The following is a 27,516-nucleotide window of genomic DNA, read 5'->3' as shown; positions in this document are numbered from 1 at the left end:
AACTCAATACTAGGCAGGTGTTCCTGATGTTTGGTACACTCAGTGTAAACACCTTCCTAATATTACGTAGCACTCCCAATTGAAGTGGATTTAACAAGTGACATCAATAAGGGATCATAGCTTTCACCTGGATTCACCTGGTCAGTCTTTGTCACGGAAAGAGCAGGTGTTCTTCATTTTTGTATTAAACTATTAGGCTATTTCTTCATATAATAAGCGCAGCAATGCACACATGGTAGTAGGCTATAAATACAAATGTTCCATTAGCGGGAAAACACCATTATCAAAAGTGACCTCAAATGCAATTATGCATGTAATGCTTTTATTATAAAGGTGCATTGTTATGGTGAAAATGTTCTTCCCCAAACTTGAAACTCACGCACTGCTTATATATGCCAGTTAGGCTCTAGCCCCCTTTTAAAGCGGATTAATGTGCTTAATTTTAAGAAGTTATTTGGCCACTTTAGTTGTGATACAAACCTTAACAAAACATATAGGCCTATGGGCTAGGCTACATGAGGTGTGCGACTGTGTTTAGAAAAAGTCTCGAAAAAATGCAGTTTATTACGCTGGGCATCATTCACAAGTGATAATATATCATTCACAAGTGATAGGCTAATATTCACCTGGTCAGTCTATGTCATGGAAAGAGCAGGTGTTCTTAATGTTTTGTACACTCGGGATATGTAAAGCAGTTATACATGATCATTGAATACTTTGCCAAAGTAAATAATCTGACCACCTGTTTTGACTAAACACTTTCTCTAGGATTATAAACATGGTAGTAGCCATACTTTACATGTGGGTTTGTGATATTCTGTATCCATTGAATCTGTTGCATTTAGGATATCTATTACGAGAGTAACAGCAGATATAGCTCTGGCCAAGAGGTCAGTGCTCAACAACCCCAGCAAGCGGGCCATCATCGAAAGATCCAACACCAGGTCCAACCTAGGTATCATCTGGATGACACTGAATACTGTTATTCTTCACTCAGATGTTTTGTATATGTTAAAAAGGAAATTATAAACTGGGTGGTTCAAGCCCTGAATGCTGATTGGCTGAAAGCTATGGTATATCCGACTGTATACCAGGGGTATGACAAAACATTTATTTTCACTGTTCTAATTATGTTGGTAATCAGTTTATAATCGCAGTAAGGCAGCTTGGGGGTTTGTTAAGGGCTGTATCCAGGCACTTCTCGTGGCGTCGTGCTTAAGAATAGCCCTTAGTTGTGGTATATTGGCCATATACCACACCCCCTCGTGCCTTATTGCTTAATTATACAGTACCAGTCAAAAGTTTGGACACACCTACTCATTCAGGGGTTTTTCTTTATTTTTGCTATTTTCTACATTGTAGGATAATAGTGAAGACATCAAAACTATGAAATAACACATATGGAATCATTTAGTAGCCAAAAAAGCGTTATTAAACAAATCAAAATATATTTCAGATTCTTCAAAGTAACCACCTTGCCTTGATGATAGCTTTGCACACTCTTGGCATTCTCTCAACCTGCTTCATGAAATGGAATGCATTTCAATTAAAAGGTGTGCCTTGTTAAAAGTTAATTTGTGGAATTTATTTCCTTCTTAATGCGTTTGAGCCAATCAGTTGTGTTGTAACAAGGTAAAGGTGGGTGGTATACAGAAGATAGCCCTATTTGGTAAAAGACCAATTCCATATTATGTCAAGAACAGCTCAAATAAGCAAAGAGAAACGACAGTCCATCATTACTTTAAGACATGAAGGTCAGTCAATCTGGAACATTTTTAGAACTTTTAAAGTTTTTTCAAGTGCAGTCGCAAAAACCATCGAGCGCTATGATGAAACTGGCTCTCATCAAATCAAATCAAATTTATTTATATAGCCCTTCGTATATCAGCTGAAATCTCAAAGTGCTGTACAGAAACCCAGCCTAAAACCCCAAACAGCAAGCAATGCATGTGAAAGAGGCACGGTGGCTAGGAAAAACTCCCTAGGAAAAACTCCCTAGAAAGGCCAAAAACCTAGGAAGAAACCTAGAGAGGAACCAGGCTATGAGGGGTGGCCAGTCCTCTTCTGGCTGTGCCGGGTGGATATTATAACAGAACATGGTCAAGATGTTAAAATGTTCATAAATGACCAGCATGGTCAAATAATAATAATCATTGTAGTTGTCGAGGGTGCAACAAGCACGTCCGGTGAACAGGTCAGGGTTCCGTAGCCGCAGGCAGAACAGTTGAAACTGGAGCAGCAGCATGGCCAGGTGGACTGGGGACAGCAAGGAGTCATCATGCCAGGTAGTCCCGAGGCATGGTCCTAGGGCTCAGGTCCTCCGAGAGAAAGAAAGAAAGAGAGAAAGAGAGAATTAGAGAGAGCATATTTAAATTCACACAGGACACCGGATAAGACAAGAGAATACTCCAGATGAAACAGACTGACCCTAGCCCCCCGGCACATAAACTACTGCAGCATAAATACTGGAGGCTGAGACAGGAGGGATCAGAAGACACTGTGGCCCCATCCGATGATACCCCCGGAGGACCGTCACAGGAAAGGAAGACCCAGAGTTACCTCTGCTGCAGAGGATAAGTTCATTAGAGTTAACGGAGTTCAAGTAACAGACATATCTCAACATCAACTTTTCAGAGGAGACTGCGTGAATCAGGCCTTCATGGACGAATTGCTGCAAAGAAACCACTACTAAAGGACACCAATAATAAGAAGAGACTTGCTTGGGCCAAGAAACACGAGCAATGGATATTAGACCGGTGGAAATCTGTCCTTTGGTCTGATGAGTCCAAATTTGAGATATTTAGTTTCAACCGCCATGTCTTTGTGAGACGCAGAGTAGGTGAACGGATGATCTCCGCATGTGTGGTTCCCATCATGCAGCATGGAGGAGGAGATGTGATGGTTTGGGGGGCTTTTCTGGTGACACTGTCAGTGATTTATTTAGAATGCAAGGCACACTTAAACAGCATGGCTACCACAGCATTCTGCAGCGATACGCCACCCCATCTGGTTTGCGCTTAGTGGGACTATCATTTGTTTTTCAACAGGACAATGACCCAAAACACACCTCCAGGCTGTGTAAGGGCTATTTGACCAAGAAGGAGAGTGATATTGCTGCACCAGATGACCTGGACTTCACAATCACCCGACCTCAACTCAATTGAGATGGTTTGGTATGAGTTGGACCGCAAAGTAAAGGAAAAGTAAAGGAAAAGCAGCCATCAAGTGCTCAGCATATGTGGGAACTCCTTCAAGACTGTTGGAAAAGCATTCCTCATGAAGCTGGTTGAGAGAATGCCAAGAGTGTGCAAAGCTGTCATCAAGGCAAAGGGTGGCTACTTTGAAGAATCTCAAATATAAAATATATTTTGATTTGTTTAACACTTTTTTGGTTACTACATGATTCCATATGTGTTATTTCATAGTTTTGATGTGTTCACTATTATTCTACAATGTAGAAAATAGTAAAAATAAAGAAAACCCTTGAATGAGTATGTGTGTCCCAACATTTGACTGGTACTGTACATACTGTACTATAAAGTGTGTATTACACAGAATTTGTTGAATTGATGTCTTTGATTTTGGCATTATAAAGGGTTGTTCATCCACCATCTGTGATCACTGTTCTGTTTCCCCACAGCGGAGGTTCAGAGTGAGATTGAGAGGATATTTGAGCTGGCCAGATCCTTACAGCTGGTGGTCTTGGATGCTGACACAATCAACCATCCAACCCAGCTCATAAAGACGTCCTTAGCACCTATCATCGTCCATGTTAAAGTGTCCTCTCCTAAAGTAAGTTTTAGGCTTCCCCTTATCCTCAAATGGTTCTAATTTTGCTACATACCAAAGGTGGAAATGGGAGGGAACCAGGCTCCGAGAGTAAAATCATTTTGGCATGTATGAATTCTGCTGCTTTTATACACACAGTTGTACCCAAATTCCTCTGCCACCGAGTGACATGTAAGAGCTTTTTTTATGTGAATTCAAAGTTTTGCCATTTTTCTATTTCCATCCCTGACCCATGCTGATTTGTGTTATATTATCTCAAAAGTATTGTGGAGCTCCTGCACCTAAAAATAAACAGTACCGGCACCCAAAATGTGTACCGTAGCCTATTTCAGTCCAAGTCCAGCACTGTGAATATTTAAACTATCCACAGGTTCTGCAGCGGTTGATCAAGTCGAGAGGGAAATCCCAGAGCAAACACTTGAACGTGCAGCTGGTGGCAGCAGATAAACTAGCACAGTGCCCTCCGGTAGGTATACAATAACCCTCAGTACATCCTGTTAACTGCTGGTCTCTGGCCTCCCATAAGGGACAATAACCCTCAGGACATCCTGTTAACTGCTGGTCTCTGGCCTCCCATCAGGGACAATAACCCTCAGTACACCCTGTTAACTGCTGGTCTCTAGCCTCCCATAAGGGACAATAACCCTCAGTACATCCTGTTAACTGCTGGTCTCTGGCCTCCCATAAGGGACAATAACCCTCAGTACATCCTGTTAACTGCTGGTCTCTGGCCTCCCATAAGGAACAATAACCCTCAGTACATCCTGTTAACTGCTGGTCTCTGGCCTCCCATAAGGGACAATAACCCTCAGTACATCCTGTTAACTGCTGGTCTCTGGCCTCCCATAAGGGACAATAACCCTCAGTACATCCTGTTAACTGCTGGTCTCTGGCCTCCCATAAGGGACAATAACCCTCAGTACATCCTGTTAACTGCTGGTCTCTAGCCTCCCATAAGGGACAATAACCGACAGTACATCCTGTTAACTGCTACTACCAGCAACTCAATCCCTCAGTCACTAAGTCGGAATGTCTCTCTGGTCTCCCCTCTCTCCCTCTCTTTCTGTCACTCTGTCTCTCTCGCTCTCTCTCCCCTCCCCCTGTCTCTTAGGAAATGTTTGACATCATTCTGGATGAGAATCAGCTGGAGGATGCATGTGATCACCTGGCAGAGTACCTGGAAGCCTACTGGAGGGCAACACACACCTCCCTGAGCACCCCTCTCAACCCCCTGCTGGGCCGCAACCTGGGATCCACTGCCCTCTCTCCGTACCCCACAGCTATAACTGGGCTGGTCAACCAACCGGTGAATCAACCTGACCTTGCTTTGACTGATATTTGCCCTCTTATTTGACTGGGAAACTGGTCTTATAGTGTTAAAGTAGATGAGGTGGCAATAGCTATTATCTCAGGCTGTGGCGGTCACAACATTTTGTCAGTTGGTGATTGTCAAGTAAATAACTGTTGGTCTCACGGTATTTGACCGTTAATTAACATAAAAACATTTAGCATCTCCTGGCTTCCACACATAGATTACAAGCCACTGATGTAGACCTTTGGAACATCTACATTTTAAAAAGTCTAATAAATCCATGTAATATAGCCTACACCTTCACAATATATCCATTATTTATTTTAGACAGGTCTAAAGAAACATGATATGAAAAAAATGTAGTCTATTTCAGAAGAACAGAGTAGCATACTCTGAGTTGTCCTTAAGTTAGGTACTGATCTGGCTATGCCATATGGCTGTGGGCTACACTAGTTCATTTAGCAGACAAGATTTGCTTAGAATTCTGTGACATTATTTTTTTTTTATTATTGTATGAAGAAAACAATTGAACAAAATGTAAATATTTTCTCCAAATGATTTGAGAGAGTGCACACGTGGCTATTCTGTGTTGAGTGGTTAACAAAGAAATAGGCATTTCTATATGCTTAATTTAAAGTTATTAATGTAACTTTAGTTGTTCTATAAAACATTGTAAGTGTAACAGTATAGCTTCCGTCCCTCTCCTCGCCCCAACCTGGGCTTGAACCAGGGACCCTCTGCACACATCAACAACTGACACCCACGAAGCATCGTTACCCATCGCGCCACAAAAGCCAACTACTTCAGGTCTCAGAGCGAGTGACGTCACTGATTGAAACGCTATTAGCGCGCACCACCGCTAACTAACTAGCCATTTCACATCGGTTACATAAGGCTGCATGCTGCAACTAATGATGGTTTGAAAAAAGTCGTTTGAAAGGCATGATTTCTGCTTTGTTTTTTTGCGGAGGCTTTACACACTTCATTAGTCTCTCATTCACAATTTGACAAGCACTTGATAATGCCTTGAATTTCACAGCGGCATCCCCTTCATGATTAGAAAAAGTTGCAAAAAAAGGTTGTTTCTTATGCTGGGCATCATTCACAAGTGATAATATAGAATTCAGAAGTGATAGGCTAATATTGTCACCCATCAGACTATTCCTGATTTAATCTTGTCTTTACACATACTAAATAATATATGTGTGATATTTGTTTTGATATAGAATGGACCATTATCATGCACCTGTCTCGAAACAGGGTCAGCGGGAAAAAATACAAATCTGTGTACTTAAATAGTGAATGGAGGACACATTTCCCATGGTTCATGTTCATGCCAGCCAGGTAGGCTAGACTCCTGTTTTAAAGATAAACAATTGGCTTAATATTAGGAAAGTTGAGAAATAAATATAGTATGCCTAACCTATAGAAAGCTGATGGGATCCTACTCGTTTTAGTAGAGGCCATCACTCTGTTTTCTTGTGAAATTGTATAGCCTATAGAAATGTTGCGCAACATGAGCTCATGGGCTCTCATGAAGTGTTTGATTACATTTTCTAAAACATTTGCATTGAGTGATTAGAGGGACAATAGAGTGCTGAGTACCAGGCAGTTAGCAAGTTTGGTAGGCTACTAATGACCATCAGCAGCATCAGAGCTTGGAGAAGCCTAATTACGGTGACTAAACGGTCATGTGGAATTTCACTCCCTTCATGACTCGTGACCGCCGGTTTGGCGGTAATACGGTCACCGTAACAGCCCTAATTATGACTATTTCTTCTGAATAGTTGTTGGACAAATTGGTTGTAAATAATTCATTGAAAATGGTATGAATTAGTAGTGAAGTGATACAGGATTATGATACCGGATTGCTGCCTATTTATGTAGCCTCATCATCAAGGACGTTTTGCTCACTACTACAGGATAAAAAAATACAATTATACAGTTTTGAAAAAGCTGATGCTATAGTCAACTGCTGAATTTATACAATATGTCCTCTCCTTCTCTCTGAACAGGGTCAAAGAAACACAAACAGGAACAGCAATCACACAGCAGGAGAACACTCGCCATCAGACGAGAACTACCACAACGAGCGGCAGAGGAAGAGCCGTAACCGCCTGTCCTCCGGCTCGCAGCACAGCCGGGACCAGGTCCACTACCCCCTGGTGGAGGAGGATTATCATGACCCCTATCAGGACACGTACAAGCCCCACCGCAACCGTAACGGCTCCCCCGGAGGCTACAGCCATGACTCCAGGCACAGGCTTTGAGCTGAAGACCCCCTTATGTCACTTAGGCCTCTCTTCCCTTCACAGTGGGTACGACAGAGCCGCATGACCACTCTCTAGTTTAATTGTACTGTAACCAACTTTTTTTATAAAGTGTTAGTACCTCGCTTTTCCTCTGGCACTGGTTCACGCTGAAAACGTAAACATTGACCAACTACAAATCTAATCTCTATGCCTTTTTCTTATGAGGGAGACAAAAAATAGGATGAGGGGCAGATTTTCACCATGTTTTTTTTAAGGGAAGGCCCAACTGGGCTTGTCTTCTTTTTAACATGGCCGAGCCTTGATACGTTGGGGTGAAAGGGGTGACCATGTGGTCTGGCCATCGACTCCCTGTTGTCTCATTGTTAGCAGGGCTAGCTGTCGTGGTGGTCATGGTGACCCATCAACACCTGCATCGAACCAGTGCCAGACAGCGTCAAGCGTCCCTCGATCAGCACAGAACTTCTTTGCACATTTCCAGGAGCCAATAGCAGCAGAGTCAGTGCACTGTATATTTAATTAATGTCACTAAGTTGTTTGAAATTGTCTTGGATTTGAGTGTTTCCAGTCCTGTAGCCTACAACCTGTTTCTCAGAGTAAGCAAAGTTCCTGTTTGTCAAAATATTGAGGGATTTTTTTAGGGGGGTCCTGAATCGGAATCTTCTAGTTTCCAGGGCTTTTATCCCCTTCTTCTTCTCAATGATACTTAGCTAATGCCATTTGCGACGTGCCGCACAGGACAAGAAATCACACTTTTCTAATAACAATTTGCTAAGTATATTAAGTGAGTTGCAAGTTTCATATCTTGTGCTCTTTCAGGAAAGGGTGCATCCCTTCGTTATATACAGTACCTTAACACTCTAGTGTGAGGATTATGCCTATCAGTTTTTAGAATGCTGCAACCAAGAGGAAATAGCCTAATTCAAGTTTTTCCATTAGTACTCATGAATAGGAATAAAATATACAGTAGAGAGGGATGATATGCCCATTGAGCTTAATTTTAACTGTTTAAATGGGTTTCATAATTTACTAATGATCAAAGGATAGGCTTTAGTATAGATGGATATACTTCCAATCAGGGAAATATTGATCATTTGAATTGAGGTATACCACATTCCATTTACTGTACAAGCAGCCTATTATAGTGATGCCATTTGCATCATATTTTATTGTCTTTTAAATGGTCTTGTGAATTCAAGTGTAATATATTCAAAGAAAGTCCTGCTTGGCAAATAAAGAAATAACGGCTGTCCGTGGACCGACGTTTCATTGGTTTAGAATGATCAATGGCAGCATGTCTTTTTGTCAATATACAGAATGTCATGGAATAATGATTCAGTGCTGTTATGTATGTGTTAGGCCAGAAAAATCCCTAGGAGACTGTAGTTGAGTGAGTGACTGTTGTTTAGGACACTCTCATTTGAACAATTAATTTAGTCAACAGTAACACATAAGAGGATGAGAGCGCTTCATTCAGTCTGCTATGAAGTTATATTGTTGATTTCATGAAACAAAGAAATTGTGAGTCTAACATCAAACATTTGGTCATAATTACTATGTAAAGCGCTTTGGGTGTCTAGAAAGGCGATATATAAGTCAAATCAATTAATTGTAATTATTTGCCAACCATCAGCTGTTCTTTTGTTCTGCCCCGTTTAAAAGTCTTCCATGTCCTGGCCATTAAAAATAAATTATGTTGTTTTTTAATGAACGATTTTACTTTCCCAAGCATTGCATATCAAAACACCATGACAAATGAGTTGTTCAAAGCCTTATTGCTTAACCCAGGCCTTGTTTTAAACTATTTTTGGGGTACTGTAGCAATGGAGTGGCTTCTCCTATCCATATACATATCCTCAAAACGTAGCATTTTATTTCAGTTTTTATGGTCTAAATGGTTAGGAACCATTATAGAAGTTTAGTCATATGAAGAGAGTGTGAAGGGTACAGACTAGGGAGTTGTGTATAGAAGTTCATGTCAGAGAATGTCTCTCTGTATGCTACGAGTTGTGCATAGAGCACCAAGAGAGGGTATGTATCAGAAACCCCCCAAAAAACAAATCACAACATATTTAATTTGTTTTCTTTGAATACCTTCTTCTGTTGCCAAGATAGCTCGATTTCCGTTAGTGCTGTATTCTATAAAGGCATGCTGGTAAAGAGAAAAAATCGGGCAAACTAATCTAGAGAAAAAGAGAAAAATGTACTATGCAAATGTGTACAGTGCTGCATGTTGATGCTTTTCCTCCCTCAGCTACTTAGCGGCTTCATTGGAGTTCAATGAGATTGTGTTCTTGTTATTTTTGTGAAAGATAACATTCAAAAGGGAAATGCGAAACTGCATGACTAATACAACGTTTTAATTTATCAAGAAGAAAGATAAATATGTTTTATGGGAAATTGATGTAAAATGAGAACTAACTCTAGTTAAAATGAACTTTTTTATCAAATAAATTCAGAGCTCTGTTATAATGATGGTCCAGATTCCTCTTTTCTTCATTGACTCCCATCTTCAAACAGATATGTTATCTTAAGATGTAGGCTATTGAGTTGGCCCTTCTTATCAAAATATGATTTTATTTCCACAAAAACAGAACACAGAGGGGTGCACACCCAGTGGGTGATATAGTGAATCATAATTTCTTCATTGTGGCCAATTGTAATGTCCTTGATGTGTTGTGCAATTGATGTTTGTTTGACCCAGAGTCAGGTTAGACCAGTGGTTCCCAAACTTGGCTTCTGGACAATATGGAGTCCCATGAAATTGGGGTCCCCTGAGAAAATCTGTAATCTTATCAAACAAATGAAGAACTTTTCTCTTCAAATGAGTATAGGATACAATCTTTTAGTATCAATTTAAGGCCTTTTATACTATTAGAATACGTTTTCATGTAATTATTATGTGTTAGGACAGCGAGCAGGACCTTAAATTGAGTGAATATGAACACAGTGTTAGGGAATGTCATTTTCCCACGTGGGGGCCCCCTGCATTTTCTACTGTCAATTGGGTTTTGTGCAGAAAAAGTTTGGAAATCCCGGGTTAGACCCCGCATGAACTGAATATACGATCTTATTAAATATGTGGCATTTTGTGAATGGTTGCAATTGCCTCACTCCAAATGATGAATGACCTGAAGTGCCTATGGATGCAGTACTACTTGATAGTGGGCTTTGCACACATAATGTAATGTAACGTATATGGTGTCACTCTAAACTTTATTCATCATAATTGTCTCTGATTTGGTAATCACTCTGGAATCCATCCTCACTGGGCGGATTGTGGAGAGAGCATGCGTCAGTGTTGACGAATGCACTCCAAAGCTAGCTAATCAGCTGTCGTTGTATTCTCTAGCTAGACACTCCAGGGCTAGCTAATCAGCTACCGTTGTATTCTGTAGCTAGAAATGCAATAACGTCGTCCTGTAATTCTATTTCGGCCATAAAGGAAAAGCCTTCGTGCAAAGATGAGAACTTTATCAATAAGCGTTGACATTACTGTTCTCTTTTCCACCGTCAAATATTGCCAGGTCGTGTGACTGCATTGCCCGATTAACGTTAGCAACATCTTCAGGAATTCGCCAGATAGCAAGCCAGTCAGCTAACGTTACCTAGCTAAATTACTGCAAAATTGGTCGTAGTTAGTTGCCTCCAAAGGCTCTACAACAACAGCCATGGGAATAATTTTCACCAAGCTATGGAGGCTTTTCAATCATCAAGGTATGTCAGACCTATCGTTGACGTCGAATGTGTAGTTAGCTAGTTAGCGTAGCACGTTTCCTAGCGTCTAACGTATCCAGCTGAGTTCATGTTGTTATTTAGCTAGTCCAGCTGTTAGCAACAGCCAAGAAGGTTCCAGTGTTTACAAAACTGATAGCTAGCTAGCTAGCTAGCTATTACATTACATATATATATATATTATGTTTGGGGGGGGGGGGGGGTGTAAAGTAATTATAATAATAATTCGTTGGGTGTTTATCTGTCCTATTTCACGCATGTGGGAATTGGACATACTTTTTTCATATCCCAACTTCCCCTGACTGAGAGACCCTCTGAGAGTGGGGTCACGGCCAGGGTCTGCCATTATTAACGGCGACCCTGGAGCAATTAGGGTTTCGCTGCACCTGCGATGACATCAGCAAATATGTGTACTTTGATTCGAAGGGCACGTCGACAGTTTTTTTCACCTTGTCAGCTCGGGGAACTACCGACCTTTCGGTTACAGGCCAAGCGCTCTAACTGCTAGGCTCCCTGCCGTCCACAAAGTACTGTTGGTAACTTTGGCAACTTAATTGGGGAGGACGGGCTTGTGGTAATGCCTGGAGTGGCGTGGTATCATTCCATTCGCTAGGTTCCAGCCATTATTATTAGCCATCCTCCCCTGGTGTAATAGCTAGCTAGCTAGCTATATTGAATGATATCACCATGTGTTTTGTATATTATTATAGCTATATCAGTACTGCATTGTTCAGAGAGCCTTGGTTCTGGACCGTAACTATGGGAGTCTTTTGGGACATTGGGATGACATTTGGACTCCCATCCTCGCTGTGTACCACGTGAGTTGAGTCAGCCTAGCTAAAGTTCAGGATCATTGGAGAGTAAAATGTAACTTGAATATTCATTTTGAGCATTAGCCCAGCAACTGGCCTTTGATGCAGTATTTTTCCTGTTTTCCCTCACAGATGGTCAGCTAAGAGCTGTGCTGAGTGTCCTCTTTAGTGCACTGTGTTTTTGTCTAAATTAGCTGAGAATGTAATCAATCCCTCCCTGCTGAATCCTGAACTAACTCAATCTGTAAACAGATCTGTGCAAACCTGTAACATGAGACCCGAGGGCAGCAGAGTGCTCCTACGGAAAGTTCTCTCTCTTGGCCTCTTGGTTTTATGTAGTATGTGGGCCTATTGTCAGGGGGTCACTGACTGTGGTAAAGGATTGTTTGCCTAGTCAAATCAAGGTCGTATACATAAACAATCACAGATATTGAAACTAAAGACTTCACTTTAGTTTTCACTTTAGGTTTACTGTTCACTCCTATCCCCACATGCAGTCAGTGCCACATCAGAATGTGTTTACCTATGGATGAACGCGAAGCACTCATTCTGAATGATGACCACGAATCCTGTTCTGTTGTACTAGGCTTGTCCCAGATGTTTGTGTTTGCTAACTACATTGCTGTCATTGTCAAGCCTAACATGTTTGGCATGGCAATTCCATAAGGAGTTAACAGTAGCTCTCTTGTTGTCACAGGCTGGACAGCTTGCCTCTAAAATACAACATCATACTTTTTACCTGTTACTACCAGACAGCCAGGCCACTCCGCGGGGTCGGTAGAAATCGGATGTTTCCCTTTTTCAGGAATACGGTATTTTCCACCTAACTCCCATTTCCCCTGAAAAACAGATGTGTGGACTCTGCTCAGGCATCTATTTACGCCTGCTAGGTTAGGTTAGAGACGGGTATACCTCCCACCCAAAGCATGTCCCATCATGAAGAGCTTTTTATGTGTTTCAAGTAGTGATGGGGGGGGGAATTGATACAGTTACATAATGGATATTATTTTTGACGATTTATCATCAATATTGCAATATTAATAATATCGTGAGGTCCCCTAGTTTTCAAGGCTGCTGAAAAGGGGAAATATAAGTGTTTTCAACAACTATTGACCCACTTTATTCGCTGTCAGTGTAACCCTTGTTACGGGCATACAGCATGACCCATTTCTGAGCGACTCCATATTGGTTCAGTCAGAGCGATACTGTAGCTGAATGTCTCTTAAAAACCTAGGCTTGTTTCATTGGACTCTCCTCTCACAATGTCTTTATTTGTAATATAAAGACCTTGTCCTCTCACATAGGCCTATTGTAATTGGCTATGCCCAGTGTCTGGGGAAGGCTTTGATTGGTAGTTGTCCACAAGCAACAATATTCCACGTGTCATAAAGCCCATGGTACGAGAGACGTTAAGTTTGTCGCCATGTCAGTAGTACTTCAAACAGGAATTTCAAAGACTTCTCAATGTGGGCTGTGGCAGTTTAAATTTAAAAAAAAAGCAGTTCATTCACAAGGTGAATGACAAGTAAAATAGACTAGCACAGCACCAGGTACAAAGGTTCTTTACAGTGAATATAGTCAATATTGTTGATGGAACCGTGTGCACCAATTTTAAATGCTACAGATAGCCTAAAACACCTGAGGTACCTTTGCAACTGAGACAAGGTCTTATGCATTAGTTTACGCAAGACTAACTGGAGATCTCAAACTCAGGTGACAGATGTGTGCTCTTTGCAATCTGCATTTTGCAGTGGCTGCAAAAAATGTTCTCAAATTAAGGTCTGCTCTCTGTTAAATACATTTTGTTTTCAGCACTTTTATTTCCATGACTGTTCAAAACTAGTTTTCTCCTGGCTGTCTCTTGACCCTCTGCAGCAGACGTATGGCACCAAAGTATCGTGATAATGTTGTATCGTCCCTGGCGTTTCCCAGCCCAAGTGTCTATCTAGATAACACCCACCAAAAAAAGTGTCTACATAATGTCATAGCTTAGACCCCCCCCCCCCCCCACAGCTACTTGGTGTCACCTGAAGTTGTTTCGTAAAGCAAAATTAGGAATTTCCCTTTCCTTAATAAATGAACACCAAAGTAGTATAAGTTGTGACCGTGAATCGAAGTAGATCACTCCATTTACTGTAAACAGTCCCGAGTAGCAGTCAAGTTGAACCCCGGTGCTGTAGCCTAAACACTTGTGATGCAGGCCTGCCAAAAATACATGTAGCAAGAGACAGGAAGAGAAATTACTCTTTAACCTTATTGTCCAGAAACTATCAAGGCTCTAGTTGTTCTTGAGGCTCCCTCTCATTTCTGCATTGTGTGTCATGGTATTTTGGGGATTGTGAAGAAAGGAGATTCACTTCTGTAATTGCTGTGCTGCTCAACCAGCATTTCCTTGTCAGTCACATGATTAGGCTACATTTGTTAATATGGGCATGAGTAAGGATGAAGGGAGTGAGTATTGGCTAAGGACGAGGGGAGTGAGTATTGGCTAAGGACGAGGGGAGTGAGTATTGGCTAAGGACGAGGGGAGTGAGTATTGGCTAAGGACGAGGGGAGTGAGTATTGGCTAAGGACGAGGGGAGTGAGTATTGGCTAAGGACGAGGGGAGTGAGTATTGGGGAGGAAGGACGAGGGGAGTGAGTATTGGGGAGGAAGGACGAGGGGAGTGAGTATTGGGTAAGGAAGAGGGGAGGGAGTAGGCCTTGCTCTAGATCCAATCCAAATATACACAGCCTACTCCTGCCTGTGGCTTTTAAAAGGGGTGGATATTGTTTCAGTTTATTAGTCATATGTTTGCTCAGCCTGCTGTGCCCATATCTGGCTGGATTAGCCATACTGGACATGTCTTGAATTCCGGTCAAGGTGTGGTTTTGCATTAGTTCGAACCATCCCGATGACCTTGTACGAACCATCCCGATGACCTTGTACGAACCATCCCGATGACCTTGTACGAACCATCCCGATGACCTTGTACGAACCATCCCGATGACCTTGTACGAACCATCCCGATGACCTTGTACGAAACCATCCCGATGACCTCGCAAGCTTAAATTCTCTTTTCACTACCGCTACATGGATACAGAATGTAAGCTTGCCAGATCAGGATGGTTCATACGAGGATAGTATAGGCCATGTACCTTCTTCAGTCATACTCATGAGGACTAGTCTAACTTCACAGGTGTAATGTAATGTCTTGTCTATTGGCAGCTAGCATCATGCTAACAACATTGTAGTGTATGTGTGTGCTAAGAGTATCCTGTCTTTTGTTTTGGTCCAGTGTGTCTTGTTGGTGTTTGTCTGTCTGTCAGTGACAGTGTTTACATGGAACTGTATGTTTGAGTGCAGATAGCTTCGGCTTTGTTCAGTTGAGCAGGTGGGTCAGTATCCGCTCTGTGTTCAGCTGAGCAGGTGGCTCAGTATCCGTTATGTGTGTGCCATCCATTACCGACAGCTGCTGCTTTCAACCTTAGCAAGCGCAGCACTGAGACCACTCACTCTAGTGTGTGTCTCTGTCTCTGTCTCTGTCACTGCCATGTCTCAGAGAGAGGGCAGCGAGAGAGCCGTTTGAATATGTGTGAAACATTGCAGTTTGTCACTGTGAAGTCTTAAGTCTTGCAGCTCCTATAATGAATGGCTTGTTTAGTTTATGGCTGTGCTGTGGAGATCTGAATAACAAATATCCAAAAGACTCGATTGTGCTGCTCAATATTGGGTGCGTAGGTCAGCCACTGGGCATTGAAGTCAGACTTATTTTTGAAGTTTATATTGTCTTGTGATTATATGAATGTGTTTTTAAAATGTATTTCTTCTCACTTTTTTTTTTCAGAGCACAAGGTTATTATTGTGGGCCTGGACAATGCAGGGAAGACCACCATTCTTTACCAGTTGTAAGTAGCCTATTGTACCCTTTTTTTTAAAGGAAATTAAGGGGATGAGAGGGACCTCTATGAAAGGGAATATGTAATTTATGTAGTGCTTTTCATTATACTGATAATCTCAAAGACTGTAAGAATTAAAACAAAAGTAGGCCTACATGTAGTTATTGGGTTGGACAATGGTCTTCAACGGAGGCTGTTATTGGGTTGGACAATGGCCTTCAACGGAGGCTGTTATTGGGTTGGACAATGGTCTTCAACGGAGGCTGTTATTGGGTTGGACAATGGTCTTCAACGGAGGCTGTTATTGGGTTGGACAATGGCCTTCAACGGAGGCTGTTATTGGGTTGGACAATGGCCTTCAACGGAGGCTGTTATTGGGTTGGACAATGGCCTTCAACGGAGGCTGTTATTGGGTTGGACAATGGTCTTCAACGGAGGCTGTTATTGGGTTGGACAATGGTCTTCAACGGAGGCTGTTATTGGGTTGGACAATGGTCTTCAACGGAGGCTGTTATTGGGTTGGACAATGGCCTTCAACGGAGGCTGTTATTGGGTTGGATGTATAGGTCACATCCAACTCCGGTGGGCTGCATGTAGGCCAAGCCTAGAACAGTTTCCTGAAAGTCAGTAAAGAAGAGCCTTCACGCTTCACCCTCAGCACTCTCCTCCGCCACTCTGTTCTCAGCTCTTCTGATGCCCTGAAGCAGGCTTGGTTGGGGAGGTATACAGCAAAAAAAAGAAGGTATATTAGCCAAAGTTCCAGAATGGCACTTGACCCAGACAGATGAACTCATCTACTGCTCTGTTCAATGGTTGGACATCTTTTGAGTTAAATATCATTACATAGATTGTTTTTAGACAGCCATGTATGCATTAATGAATCTATTAAACAATCAATTTGACTTTGTTTTTACCAATCTGACTACATAACAACATAATGGTAATAATTTATTTGAATGGTACATTTCTATTGATAAACTTTGTAAATAAAGATGTAGCCTAGACCTATTCACAATACTGGGGAACGAATGTTCAAATCAAATGTTATTGGTCACATACATGTGTTTAGCAGATGTTATTGCGGGTGTAGCGAAATGCTTGTGCTTCTAGCTCCGACAGTGCAGTAATATCTAAAAAGTATTAGCTAACAATTACACAACATGCACACATCTAATAAAGGAATGGAATTAAGAATATAAAAATAAATGGACGAGCAATGTCAGAGCGGCATAGAATAAGATACAGTAGGATAGAGTATAATAGGATACAGTAGGATTGGATACAGCAGGATAGGATAGAATAGGATACAGTAGGATAGGATACAGCAGGATAGAGTATAATAGGATACAGTAGAATAGGATCCAGTATAATAGAATAGGATACAGTAGGATACGGTGTAATAGAATATGATACAGTTGGGTAGGATACAGTAGAATAGGATACAGTATAATAGAATAGGATACAGTAGGATAGGATACAGTAGGATATGGTGTAATAGAATATGATACAGTAGAATAGGATACAGTATAATAGAATAGGATACAGTATAATAGGAGTGTGTGTGCATTGAGTTATTGAGCTTGTTTTGGTTGATTTCATGGTGCTACAGATAAATCTCTTTCCCTTCAATTTGGGACTTATTTTATTGTACTGATGAACAACATTTTCATCTAAATAGTATTTTTTTTTTTAAAGGGTGCGCTCTCTTTAACCAGTAATGTTGTCATTCACAAGGCAAGAGGGGGGCATCTCATCGGAGTCCTATTCTCTTTCTCTCACACACACACACACACAGTTTGCTGAGGCAATCCATAATAATAGGCTGATGGAGAGACGCGACAGACACCGATTTTAAGGGAATTAATACATTTTTGGGTGGCAATCAGCTTTGAAATCAGCATATTTTGCATTATGGTTTGCATATTATCACAAAGTACTAGTGTAGTGAATTGATGTTAGCTTCAGCTGTAAGTTAAAAAGGAAAGTTGGCATACAAAGCTGGAAGCTAATGGTATCTTCTTTGCATTGTAATGTGTTCTAGCCTGTATGGACATTGTTTTGCGAACATTAATTAACAGTTTCAGCATTTCTACGTGTCGTGTCACATTATTCAAGTGTGTTAACTTCTGTGCAGCATGAGTTGGGCACTAACATGCAGCCCAGACTCCCAGTGCAGGCTAAGTGGAGCAGGCACTGTGCTGTTTGCTCTATAAGGGGGACATCGGCTACGCTCATAGACAGAGTATGAGAGTTAATCCATGAGAGACACGTTTGACAGAAGTACCGAAAGTAACAAATTCTAGCACTGAACCGTTTTTCATGTTCTAGTATCGTAAAAGTACCAAAGTTTCGGTATACCGTGCACCACTATCCAGCAGGGATAATTAGTTATGATAATGAGTTGTGACAGTAGACTAATTTCCTGTCACAACTAGGGGGATTTCATAATGTTTTTTTATGATAAATGGTGACCTTAGCTTAAATGCTTCAAAGCAAGGTTTTGGTTAGCCCTTGATCATGACTCTTAAGTTCCATTTATATTACACATAAGAATCATTGGACAAAGGCGTCTTCTGTACGGGGGAGTTTTGTTAAGAGCCACGATGCTCGGTCTGAACATTAACACGCATCGCTTGCAGTACGGTTCTGGAAGCGTAAGGACCTTAGCTTTCTGTAGAAGACACACACAGGCACAGAAACGTGCACATGTATGTTGTATTATAAATATGTGGTGGTGGCCTGAGGGAACATCTGAATGTGTTGGGTAAGGTGTTATGAAATGTAATGTCATGTAGTATTTTAAACTGTATGTAACTGTCTTATGCTGCTGGACCCCAGGAAGAGTACCTGCTGCCTTGGCAGGAACTAATGAAGATCCATAATAAATACAAATAATAATAGTAAAAAAAAGGTTAAATTGATACACACCTTTTTATAAGGTTAATGTTCCCACGCTGTCATATCTCCATGTCCATTTATACGGAAAACAGACGGAAGACCGAGTTGACTACCTGTGCTAATTAGATATCTGCGTCTCCGAACACCTGTGTGTAAACGAAGGACAGACGCCACAAACATGTTATGACTCAAAAATACTGTTGGCTGCAACTGTGTTAAAACAGTGTACAGTAAGTGTATGTTTTACATTTGTGAAATGATTTTCATGTGAAATGATTTTCATGTGATATAGTATCTGGCTGTTTTGGCTTCCGGAGCCAATTCACCTTTAAACAGAAGATTCAGATTACTTTAATGGTCCAACCAAAATTTGACTTTCGCTTTTAATTTAAGCTGAGAGAGGGGGTTATACTAAGCTATATTGAATTGTTTTAAGAAGGTCAAAACAACAGACATGTACAGTGCCTTCGGAAAGTATTCAAACCCCTTGACTTTTTCCACATTTTGTTACGTTACAGCCTTATTCTAAAATTGATTAAATAAATAAAAATCCTCAGCAGTCTATACACACTACCCCATAATGATAAAGTGAAAACAGGCTTTACATATTTTTGTTGCTAATTTATAAAAATTTAAAACAGAAATACCTTTATTTACATAAGTATTCAGAACCTTTGCTATGAGACTTGGAATTGAGCTCAGGTGCATCCTGTTTCCATTAATCATCTTTGAGATGTTTCTACATCTTGATTGTAGTCCACCTGTGGTAAATTCAATTGATTGGACATGATTTGGAAAGGCACACACATGTCTATATAAGGTCCCACAGTTGACAGTGCATGGCAGTGCATGTCAGAGCAAAAACCAAGCCATGAGCTCGAAGGAATTGTCCATAGAGCTCCGAGACAGGATTGTGTCGAGGCACAGATCTGGGGAAGGGTACCAAAAAATGTCTGCAGCATTAAAGGTCCACAAGAACACAGTGGCCTCCATCATTCTTAAATGGAAGAAGTTTGGAACCACCAAGACTCTTCCTAGAGCTGGCCGCCCGGCCAAACTGAGCAATCGGGGGAGAAGGGCCTTGGTCAGGGAAGTGACCAAGAACCCGTTGGTCACTCTGACAGAGCTCTGGAGTTCCTCTGTGGAGATGGAAGAACCTTCCAGAAGGACAACCATCTCTGCAGCATTCCACCAATCAGGCCTTTATGTGGTCAGACGGAAGCCACTACTCAGTAAAAGGCACATGACAGCCCGCTTTGGAGCACCTAAAGACTCTCAGACTATGAGAAACAAGATTCTCTGGTCTGATGAAACCAAGATTGAACTCTTTGGGCTGAATGCCAAGCGTCACATCTGGAGGAAACCTGGCACATACTCCTACGGTGAAGCATGATGATGGAGGCATCATGCTGTGGGGATTTTTTTTCAGCGGCATTGACTGTGACTCTAGTCAAGATTGACGAAAAGATCAACGGAGGAAAGTACAGGGAGATCTTTGATGAAAACCTGCTCCAGAGCACTCAGGACCTCAGACTGGGGAGAAGGTTCACCTTCCAACAGTACAACGACCCTAATCACACAGCCAAGACAACGCAGGAGTGGCTTTGGGACAAGTCTCTGAATGTCCTTGCGGCCCAGCTTGAGCCCGGACTTCAACCCAATCAAACATCTCTGGAGAGACGTGAAAATAGCTGTGCACCAACGCTCCCCATCCAACCTGACAGAGCTTGAGAGGATCTGCAGAGAGGAATGGGAGAAACTCCCCAAATACAGCTGTGCCAAACTTGTAGCGTCATACCCAAAAAGACTTGAGGCTGTAATTGCTGCAAAAGGGGCTTCAACAAAGTACTGAGTAAAGTGTCTGAATACTTACAGTACATTACATCAAAACTATGAAATAACACATATGGAATCATGTAGTAACCAAAAAAGTGTCAAACAAATCAAAATATATTTTATATTTGAGATTCTTCAAAGTAGCTACCCCTTTGCCTTCTACTGGTGACATGTAATGGGGAATTGATCTTTAAAAAAAAATCTAATTCACACAATGAAACAATGAATGCGCAAGAATTGGTGGGAGACAGCTGAGCCATTCTGGATTGGATCCACCTATTGGACCCACTGCTATGCCATTTATCTTCTGTTCTATTGGTTTTCATATTAACTTTCTTTTGTTGTCAATCGTAGTTATATTAGCAACCCATCTTAGTTGTTGTATCTTTAGATACCCCCTGTTTCTAATAGAGATTTTCATCTTATCACAAAATAGAACTGCTATTAGGTGCTCTGTTTAGAATGGTGTTTTCCTGCGAGTTCCATTTGGGCAAATGACGTTTTATTGGCTGCTTCATTACATGAGTTGCATGTTCTGTTAAGATGCATTACCATAATCTAAATGTGATTTCTGTCATTCTGAGCACCGTGGGTGGACGCCATAATGGTTTATGCACCCAATGCATATGGGTCCAGTAAATTTCTCAAATGGCCAGTAAATTAAAATCTTCCCGGTCACGTTGTCCGGCACCACATTTTCCTAACGGAAATCTTGATATCAACAGATTTTTTTTCTTCTGTTGGACCCGGGATTCGAACTGCCAACCCTCCGGTTGCTGGCTCGTCTCTCTAACCGCTAGGCTGCCTGCCTAAGGTCCTTGGACTATAAGGAGTAATGTTAGGCTCCTTTAGTCCAATATTGGGCTAGGTTTTGGTTAACCCACAGTTCATGGAAGAATGATACAATGGGGCATAGATTACATGGTGAAGTGAACTCCGGGAACCCCATTGTTCTCATACCTACCAGAATTCTATCTGACTTTTTTTTTTTGCATTGATTGAGAACCTCCTGTGCTTGTGATGCAGTTCTATGAATGAGGTGGTGCACACCTCTCCTACAATAGGCAGCAACGTGGAGGAGATAGTGGTGAACAACACGCACTTCCTGATGTGGGACATCGGAGGGCAGGAATCACTGAGGTCCTCCTGGAACACGTACTACACAAACACAGAGGTCAGACCACGTATTGTGGCTGTATGGCAGTTATTATTATTTTGTAGTTTTATTTTTCATTAAATTAATAAAAACTGCTCAACAATATTGCTATGCAATAGTTTTTTTAAAACGGCTTAATACAATGTTTCCAGTGTTTTTACTTAGGTATAAGAGCAATTTAATGTAAAGTGTTACCGGCTGTCTTTTTATCTGTCCTTATCTCTCTCCCGATCTTTCTCTCCAGTTTGTGATCATAGTGGTGGACAGCACCGACCGAGAGAGAATCTCTGTCACCAAAGAGGAGCTCTACAGAATGCTTGCACATGAAGTGAGTTGTTGGTCTTCTTGTTCATGTTTTTGTGAGAGGACGTATGACAATATGTGTGGGTCAAGATGGTATGAGTTCAATACAACCCACAGCAGAAGACATGGCAGCAGCCGGTGTTCCATGATGGTCTATGACACACGTGTCAAACTCATTCCACGGAGGTCCGAGTGTCTGCGTGTTTTTTGCTCCACCCTTGTATTTGATTGTTGAATTAAGGTCACTAATTAGAAAGGAACTCCCCTCACCTGGTTGCCTAAGTCTTAATTGAAAGGAAAAACCAAAAACACGCAGACACTGTCCTTCGTGGAATGAGTTTGACACCCCTGGTCTATGAGCATACGGGCACCTCTCGCTTTTTCTCCTCATCCTCCTCCTATTCCCTCATTGTATCATTCACCATTCCTTCTCCATTCCTTTAGTTCTCCATAGTTGAAATTAAGTGTGTTAAACTCCAAATCCTCTTGCTCTCTCGCTCGCTCGCTCGCTCTCTCTCTCACTCTCTCACTCGCCAGGATCTGAAGAAGGCGGGCCTGCTGATCTTTGCTAACAAGCAGGATGTGAAGGGCTGTATGTCTGTGGCTGAGATCTCCCAGAGCCTGCAGCTCACATCAGTCAAAGACCACCAGTGGCACATCCAGGCCTGCTGCGCCCTCACTGGGGAGGGGTAAGAAAATGTGTATTTTCTCCTTGGTGGACCGGGCCACTCTCATTAAAACTAGCTCTTGTCTCGATTATTGACTAAATTGGTGTTAGCTAACCATCTTAGGGACTGGTGCTGTTCCATGACCCCAAGGTTGAGAAACTGCTGTAGATAGTGCTAGCACTGGTAGTACTGGCAATCCTTCACTTAGGCATACAATGCATTTGGAAAGTATTCAGACCCCTTGACTTTTTTCACATTTTGTTACACGTTACAGCCTTATTCTAAAATGTATTAAATAGTCATTTTTACTCTTCAATCTACACACAATACCTCATAATGACCAAGTAAAAACAGGTTTTTAGAAATTTTTGAAATGTATTAAAAATAAAGGGTCTGAATACTTTCTAAATGCACTGTGTTAGTCTGAAGAACATACATTTGTGAAGTATCAAAATATATTCCCACAAACTGATAAATCCATTATCTTGTCCTTCTTATGTCTCCCTACCTTTAGGTTGTGCCAAGGCTTGGAGTGGATGACGTCACGACTGCGAGTCAGATGACCTTTGACCCTGATCAACAACAAAAACAACAGGTGTGCTGTTCCTCTCCTCTCTCTACACCTTCAGCCCTGAGGGGTGTAGTGGTTGGTTGGCGGTTGACGAGTGGCCCTCTCCATGAAGCCTCTGACCTGACCCAGCCGGCCAGACTGCCAGGATGTTGTTTTTCTGATGCGTGTTTATTTATTACTACAAAACACTGCTCTGACTGAGAACTGTGAGCAACCAGAACTGAATAACTCTACCTTTTCAGGATCAATTCTAGAAAGAAAAGTTCAACAAAAGACTGATAAGAATTCCGGTGTGTTGAATTTCTGAATCTGCAAGGTTGGTTTTCCAACTAAAAAAGATATGGACTATCTGGGACTGGAGCTTGGACTTAAGAGGACTCGTCTTTAGTTGTTTGAGTGAGCCTGCCTGCCCAGAGTGGCCTTGTTTCAGTATTGCCATACTGTCTGAGATGGAGGTATTGCCCTATGTGTACAGTCCAGTATTTACATTATGACTGCGACCCAAATGGCGCTCTATTCCTTAATTCACATTTCATTACCTTGTGCCTGCTGCGTCTGAATCCTGAAGTGATGATGGCTGAAGATACTGAGTCACAGAACCGAAGAGAGGGAAACCCAACTCTCTCAAAAATAAAATGTTTTTATCTGTTTTGGGTTCATTACATTTGTCATAAATGTGTATATATTTGACAGGTAAGAAATATTGCTATGTTTCTGGTTATCTTCATATACCCTTGTAATGTGGTTTTGTCATTCTCAGGGATGCAAACTAGTCACCTTTCGGCGAAATTCGCCGTTTTGAATACAAAATAGGTGACCTATGTGATTCATGTAGATCCGAGGAGAAAGTTTGGGAGGGGGGGCTTTGGATCACTACTGTCTGTAAGCGAACGAGTGATGCGCGTTTGGAGCAATACTGGCTGTATCCAAGGCTCAGCCAATCGTTTACATAACAACAGAAATCAGGTCAACAAGCGACTGAAGAGACAACCATCAGCGCGCGCTCTGGAAAGACAGCGGATAGTGGAAAGGCAGCTTGCCAGCTACAGCAGCGCGTCCCTGAACGATAACGAAGACGTAACGTTAGATGAGAAGCCTGACCACGGAGACGGGGGTGAGAAGGTGATGAAATCTACTTCATGAGCTGTAGCCGAAAAACTACTGGCATTTGGAAAGTTTGAGGTGAGGGAGAAAGTGGTGGAACAAGTATTGTTAGCATTGTTAAGAATCATGCTAACTGGATCGAATTCTTCATTAGTTAGCCAGAGACATGTTGAGCAACATTAGCCAATTTATCTGATCAAATTCTTGAGTTTATGAAAATGAGCTTACAAATAAAGTAAAACTAGCTGACGTTACAACATCAGATGAGCTAACATTAGTAACCTAACCAATTAGCTATAGTAATGAAACAGGCAGGGAGCAGGTCTCGAACCCTCGACCTTCTATCCCGAAGTCCAGCGCGCTATCCACTGTGCCCCAAAAGTATACTCGAGCGGCAACAGTGTTGCCAACTCCTCAGTAAGGAAAGTAGCTATTGGCTGTCCTAAAAGTCGCTAAATGACGTCATCACCTAATTTGCATAATTGGCCATGTGCATGTAATTGTGATGGACGCTGTATGAACGTTCTTTTTAATGTCACAATTCCAAACCTCCTCCTTTATCCCGGAAAAGTGACCCAAAAGAGACACTCTGGCGGAGTTGGTATTTTTGTTTTTTAGTTCAGTTTTCTTAATTTGGTTTGGTTTTTAACCTTATGGTCCACTTAGGAGCTGACAACAATTCACAGTAAAACATGAAAATTTTTAACCATAACATTTTTTCAATTTTTTTGTATACAATCTAAATGGACCAAAAAGAGACAATAGAAAAAACTCAATGGCAATGTGAGAAAATGATGGTAACTAGTCTGGCCCTAATTCAGGTAAAAAAATTTTTTTTTTATGTAAGCCAGGGCGGGATCAGCCAGCAGCGGCTTCCTGCATGCGCGATTAATTTACAGTCTGGACGCGGAGGGGTGAACATCTCCTGCTCTGACTGCAGCTGGGAGGGACTGCTGCGCAAGGACTGGGGTCGGGCCCACGGCAGCACCCGCTGCTCGTTGAGACGAGTAAGAACGATACGTGCTTTCACGTCAGAGTCTCCAAAAGTCTCCAATAACACCAGAAAAAGTCGCTAGATTTGTCGCTAGTTGCTTTTTTGAAAATCGCTAGAGGGGTCTGAATACTCGCTAAATATAGCGACAAAGTCACTAAGTTGGCAACACTGGCGGCAGAGTCGATATCCGCGCATATAAACCCAGAGTCGTATTAACTGGTATACGACGTTCCTCAAGTTATAACACGTTAGTTGCTTACTGGACCCAGGCAATCTGTGTGAAATGTTAACTATCTAACGAACTAACCACTATCTAACTCATATTTTCCCTCTACAGTATGTGGTTAATTTTCAGAATGAGAGAGTTGGGTGAAAATGAGTCGTTGCTTGTTAATGTAGCTGGAGCTGGGCCTGGCTTAAACTCGATGCCACTGTAGAGGTGAAAGGAACACCACTGTCGTGTCTTTGGCATCATTAAAACTGAAGACATATTTATCAAATAACTCTCTGTAATTATTATTACGCGATTAACCTGATTAATCATGTAACTGTAATTAACTAGGAAGTCGGCGGGCACCAAGGAAAATATTCAGATTACAAAGTTATAATTTTCCTAATATAACTTTCAGATATTTTAATATCTAATCAATTAGTCTTCTGATTAATGATGTATTCTTTACCTCACGTCAGTCTCATTCCAAACGTCGTAAATTGTTGGTTATCTGCACGAACCCAGTCTTCACTATGAGTCATCCATACATCAATTGTCTTAAAATCATTTATTTACTAAGTAATTCACAGAAATGCATAACAAACAGTAGATATCGTTACAAAGAAATGATAGGAGAATGTGCCCTAGTGGGCTAAACCGGCATGGCGGCTTGTTAGACAATAGGGGAGTGGGGGTCAACTGAAAAGGCACTACAGAGTTGATAATTCTAACAATTGAAATACTAATCCTTTGCACATGAACGCTCACTCATTCGGGAACAATTGCAATCAATATATATATATATATTTACGCTCAGTGTGTTGTCGGGATCTCTGTTGAAAAGTTTGTTTCTGTTGGAGAGTCTGTCCGCCCTCTGTCGTGGTTAGAATGGATAATTCAGAGTAACATTCATTCATGTCGTTATAGGACAGATGTTTCTGCGGTTGTCGGTCTTCGCGTTCAATAATACCGAATTCCTAGCTGCAGACTAGTAATTAATATCAAAGACTTGTTCTTATTCTGTCGGTATCGATAGTCTAAGAGTTTAACTTCTTACATCTAGGGCTTCCGCTAGCGGAACGCCTCGCCAATATCCAATGGAAGAACGTGGCGCGAAGTGCAAAAACCTCAAATGCAATAATTTCAATTTTTCTAACATACAACTACTTTACTCCATTTTAAAGACAAGACTCTCGTTTATCTAACCACATTGTCCGATTTCAAAAAGGCTTTACAGCGAAAGCAAAACATTAGATTATGTTAGGAGAGTACATAGCCAAAAACAATCACACAGCCATTTTCCAAGCAAGCATATATGTCACAAAAACCCAAAACACAGCTAAATGAAGCACTAACCTTTGATGATCTTCATCAGATGACACTCCTAGGACATTATGTTATACAACACATGCATGTTTTGTTCAATCAAGTTCATATTTATATCCAAAAACAGCTTTTTACATTAGCATGTGATGTTCAGAACATGCATTCCCACCCAAAACTTCCGGTGAATTTACTAAATTACTCATCATAAACGTTGACAAAATACATAATTATTTTAAGAATTATAGATACAGAACTCCTTTTATGCAATCGCTATGTCAGATTTTAAAATAGCTTTTCGGCGAAAGCACATTTTGCAATATTCTGAGTACATAGCTCAGCCATCACGGCTAGCTATTTTGACACCCGCCAAGTTCGCGGCTCACTAAACTCAGAATTACTATTAGAAAAATTGTATTACCTTTGCTGATCTTCGTCAGAATGCACTCCCAGGACTGCTACTTCCACAAGAATTGTTGTTTTTGTTCCAAATAATCCATAGTTATGTCCAAATACCTCCGTTTTGTTCGTGCGTTCAGGTCACTATCCAAAGGGTAACGCGCGAGCGCATTTCAAGACAAAAAAAATAAAAATGTTCCTTTACTGTACTTAGAAGCATGTCAAACGCTGTTTAAAATCAATTTTTATGGTATTTT

General features: G+C 41.4%; 2 protein-coding genes across 7 annotated transcripts in view; both read left to right on the top strand.

The window, feature by feature from the left end:
* Positions 1–9,843, top strand: part of LOC115155601 (voltage-dependent L-type calcium channel subunit beta-4) — a 72,556-nt gene extending 62,713 nt beyond the window's left edge. For all 4 annotated transcript variants that reach the window (XM_029702371.1, XM_029702370.1, XM_029702372.1 and 1 more), the window contains 5 exons: positions 846–955; positions 3,641–3,792; positions 4,160–4,255; positions 4,901–5,095; positions 7,117–9,843. In XM_029702371.1, coding sequence (XP_029558231.1) covers positions 846–955; positions 3,641–3,792; positions 4,160–4,255; positions 4,901–5,095; positions 7,117–7,371 — 808 coding nt within the window. In that variant the 3' untranslated portion in view covers positions 7,372–9,843. The remainder of the gene's footprint in view (positions 1–845; positions 956–3,640; positions 3,793–4,159; positions 4,256–4,900; positions 5,096–7,116) is intronic.
* An 823-nt stretch (positions 9,844–10,666) lies between these two features.
* LOC115155599 (ADP-ribosylation factor-like protein 5A) lies at positions 10,667–23,887 on the top strand. 3 transcript variants are annotated; one of them, XM_029702367.1, is made up of 6 exons: positions 10,667–11,088; positions 15,745–15,805; positions 21,557–21,704; positions 21,931–22,014; positions 22,527–22,678; positions 23,172–23,887. In XM_029702367.1, the coding sequence occupies exons 1-6, from the start codon at positions 11,043–11,045 to the stop codon at positions 23,218–23,220; spliced, it is 540 nt and encodes a 179-aa protein (XP_029558227.1). In that variant the 5' UTR covers positions 10,667–11,042; the 3' UTR covers positions 23,221–23,887. The 3 variants fall into 3 exon arrangements, with proteins under 3 accessions (XP_029558227.1, XP_029558228.1, XP_029558229.1); XM_029702368.1 differs by lacking the exon at positions 10,667–11,088 and adding an exon at positions 11,639–11,924; XM_029702369.1 differs by lacking the exon at positions 10,667–11,088 and adding an exon at positions 15,482–15,630.
* The last annotated feature ends 3,629 nt before the right edge of the window (positions 23,888–27,516 follow it).

Source organism: Salmo trutta, chromosome 20 (genome assembly GCF_901001165.1).
Source record: "Salmo trutta chromosome 20, fSalTru1.1, whole genome shotgun sequence".
NCBI classification, from domain to species: Eukaryota; Metazoa; Chordata; class Actinopteri; order Salmoniformes; family Salmonidae; genus Salmo; species Salmo trutta.
Note: the sequence above shows the minus strand (reverse complement) of the source record. Positions and strands in the feature narration are given on the sequence as shown.

Excerpts from the sequence above, each read along its gene's own strand:
- LOC115155599 (XM_029702367.1), top strand. The coding sequence starts at position 11,043 with ATGGGAATAATTTTCACCAAGCTATGGAGGCTTTTCAATCATCAAG. Across the intron at positions 21,705-21,930 it reads CGTACTACACAAACACAGAG|TTTGTGATCATAGTGGTGGA; the intron begins GTCAGACCACGT and ends CTTTCTCTCCAG. Across the intron at positions 22,015-22,526 it reads ACAGAATGCTTGCACATGAA|GATCTGAAGAAGGCGGGCCT; the intron begins GTGAGTTGTTGG and ends CTCACTCGCCAG.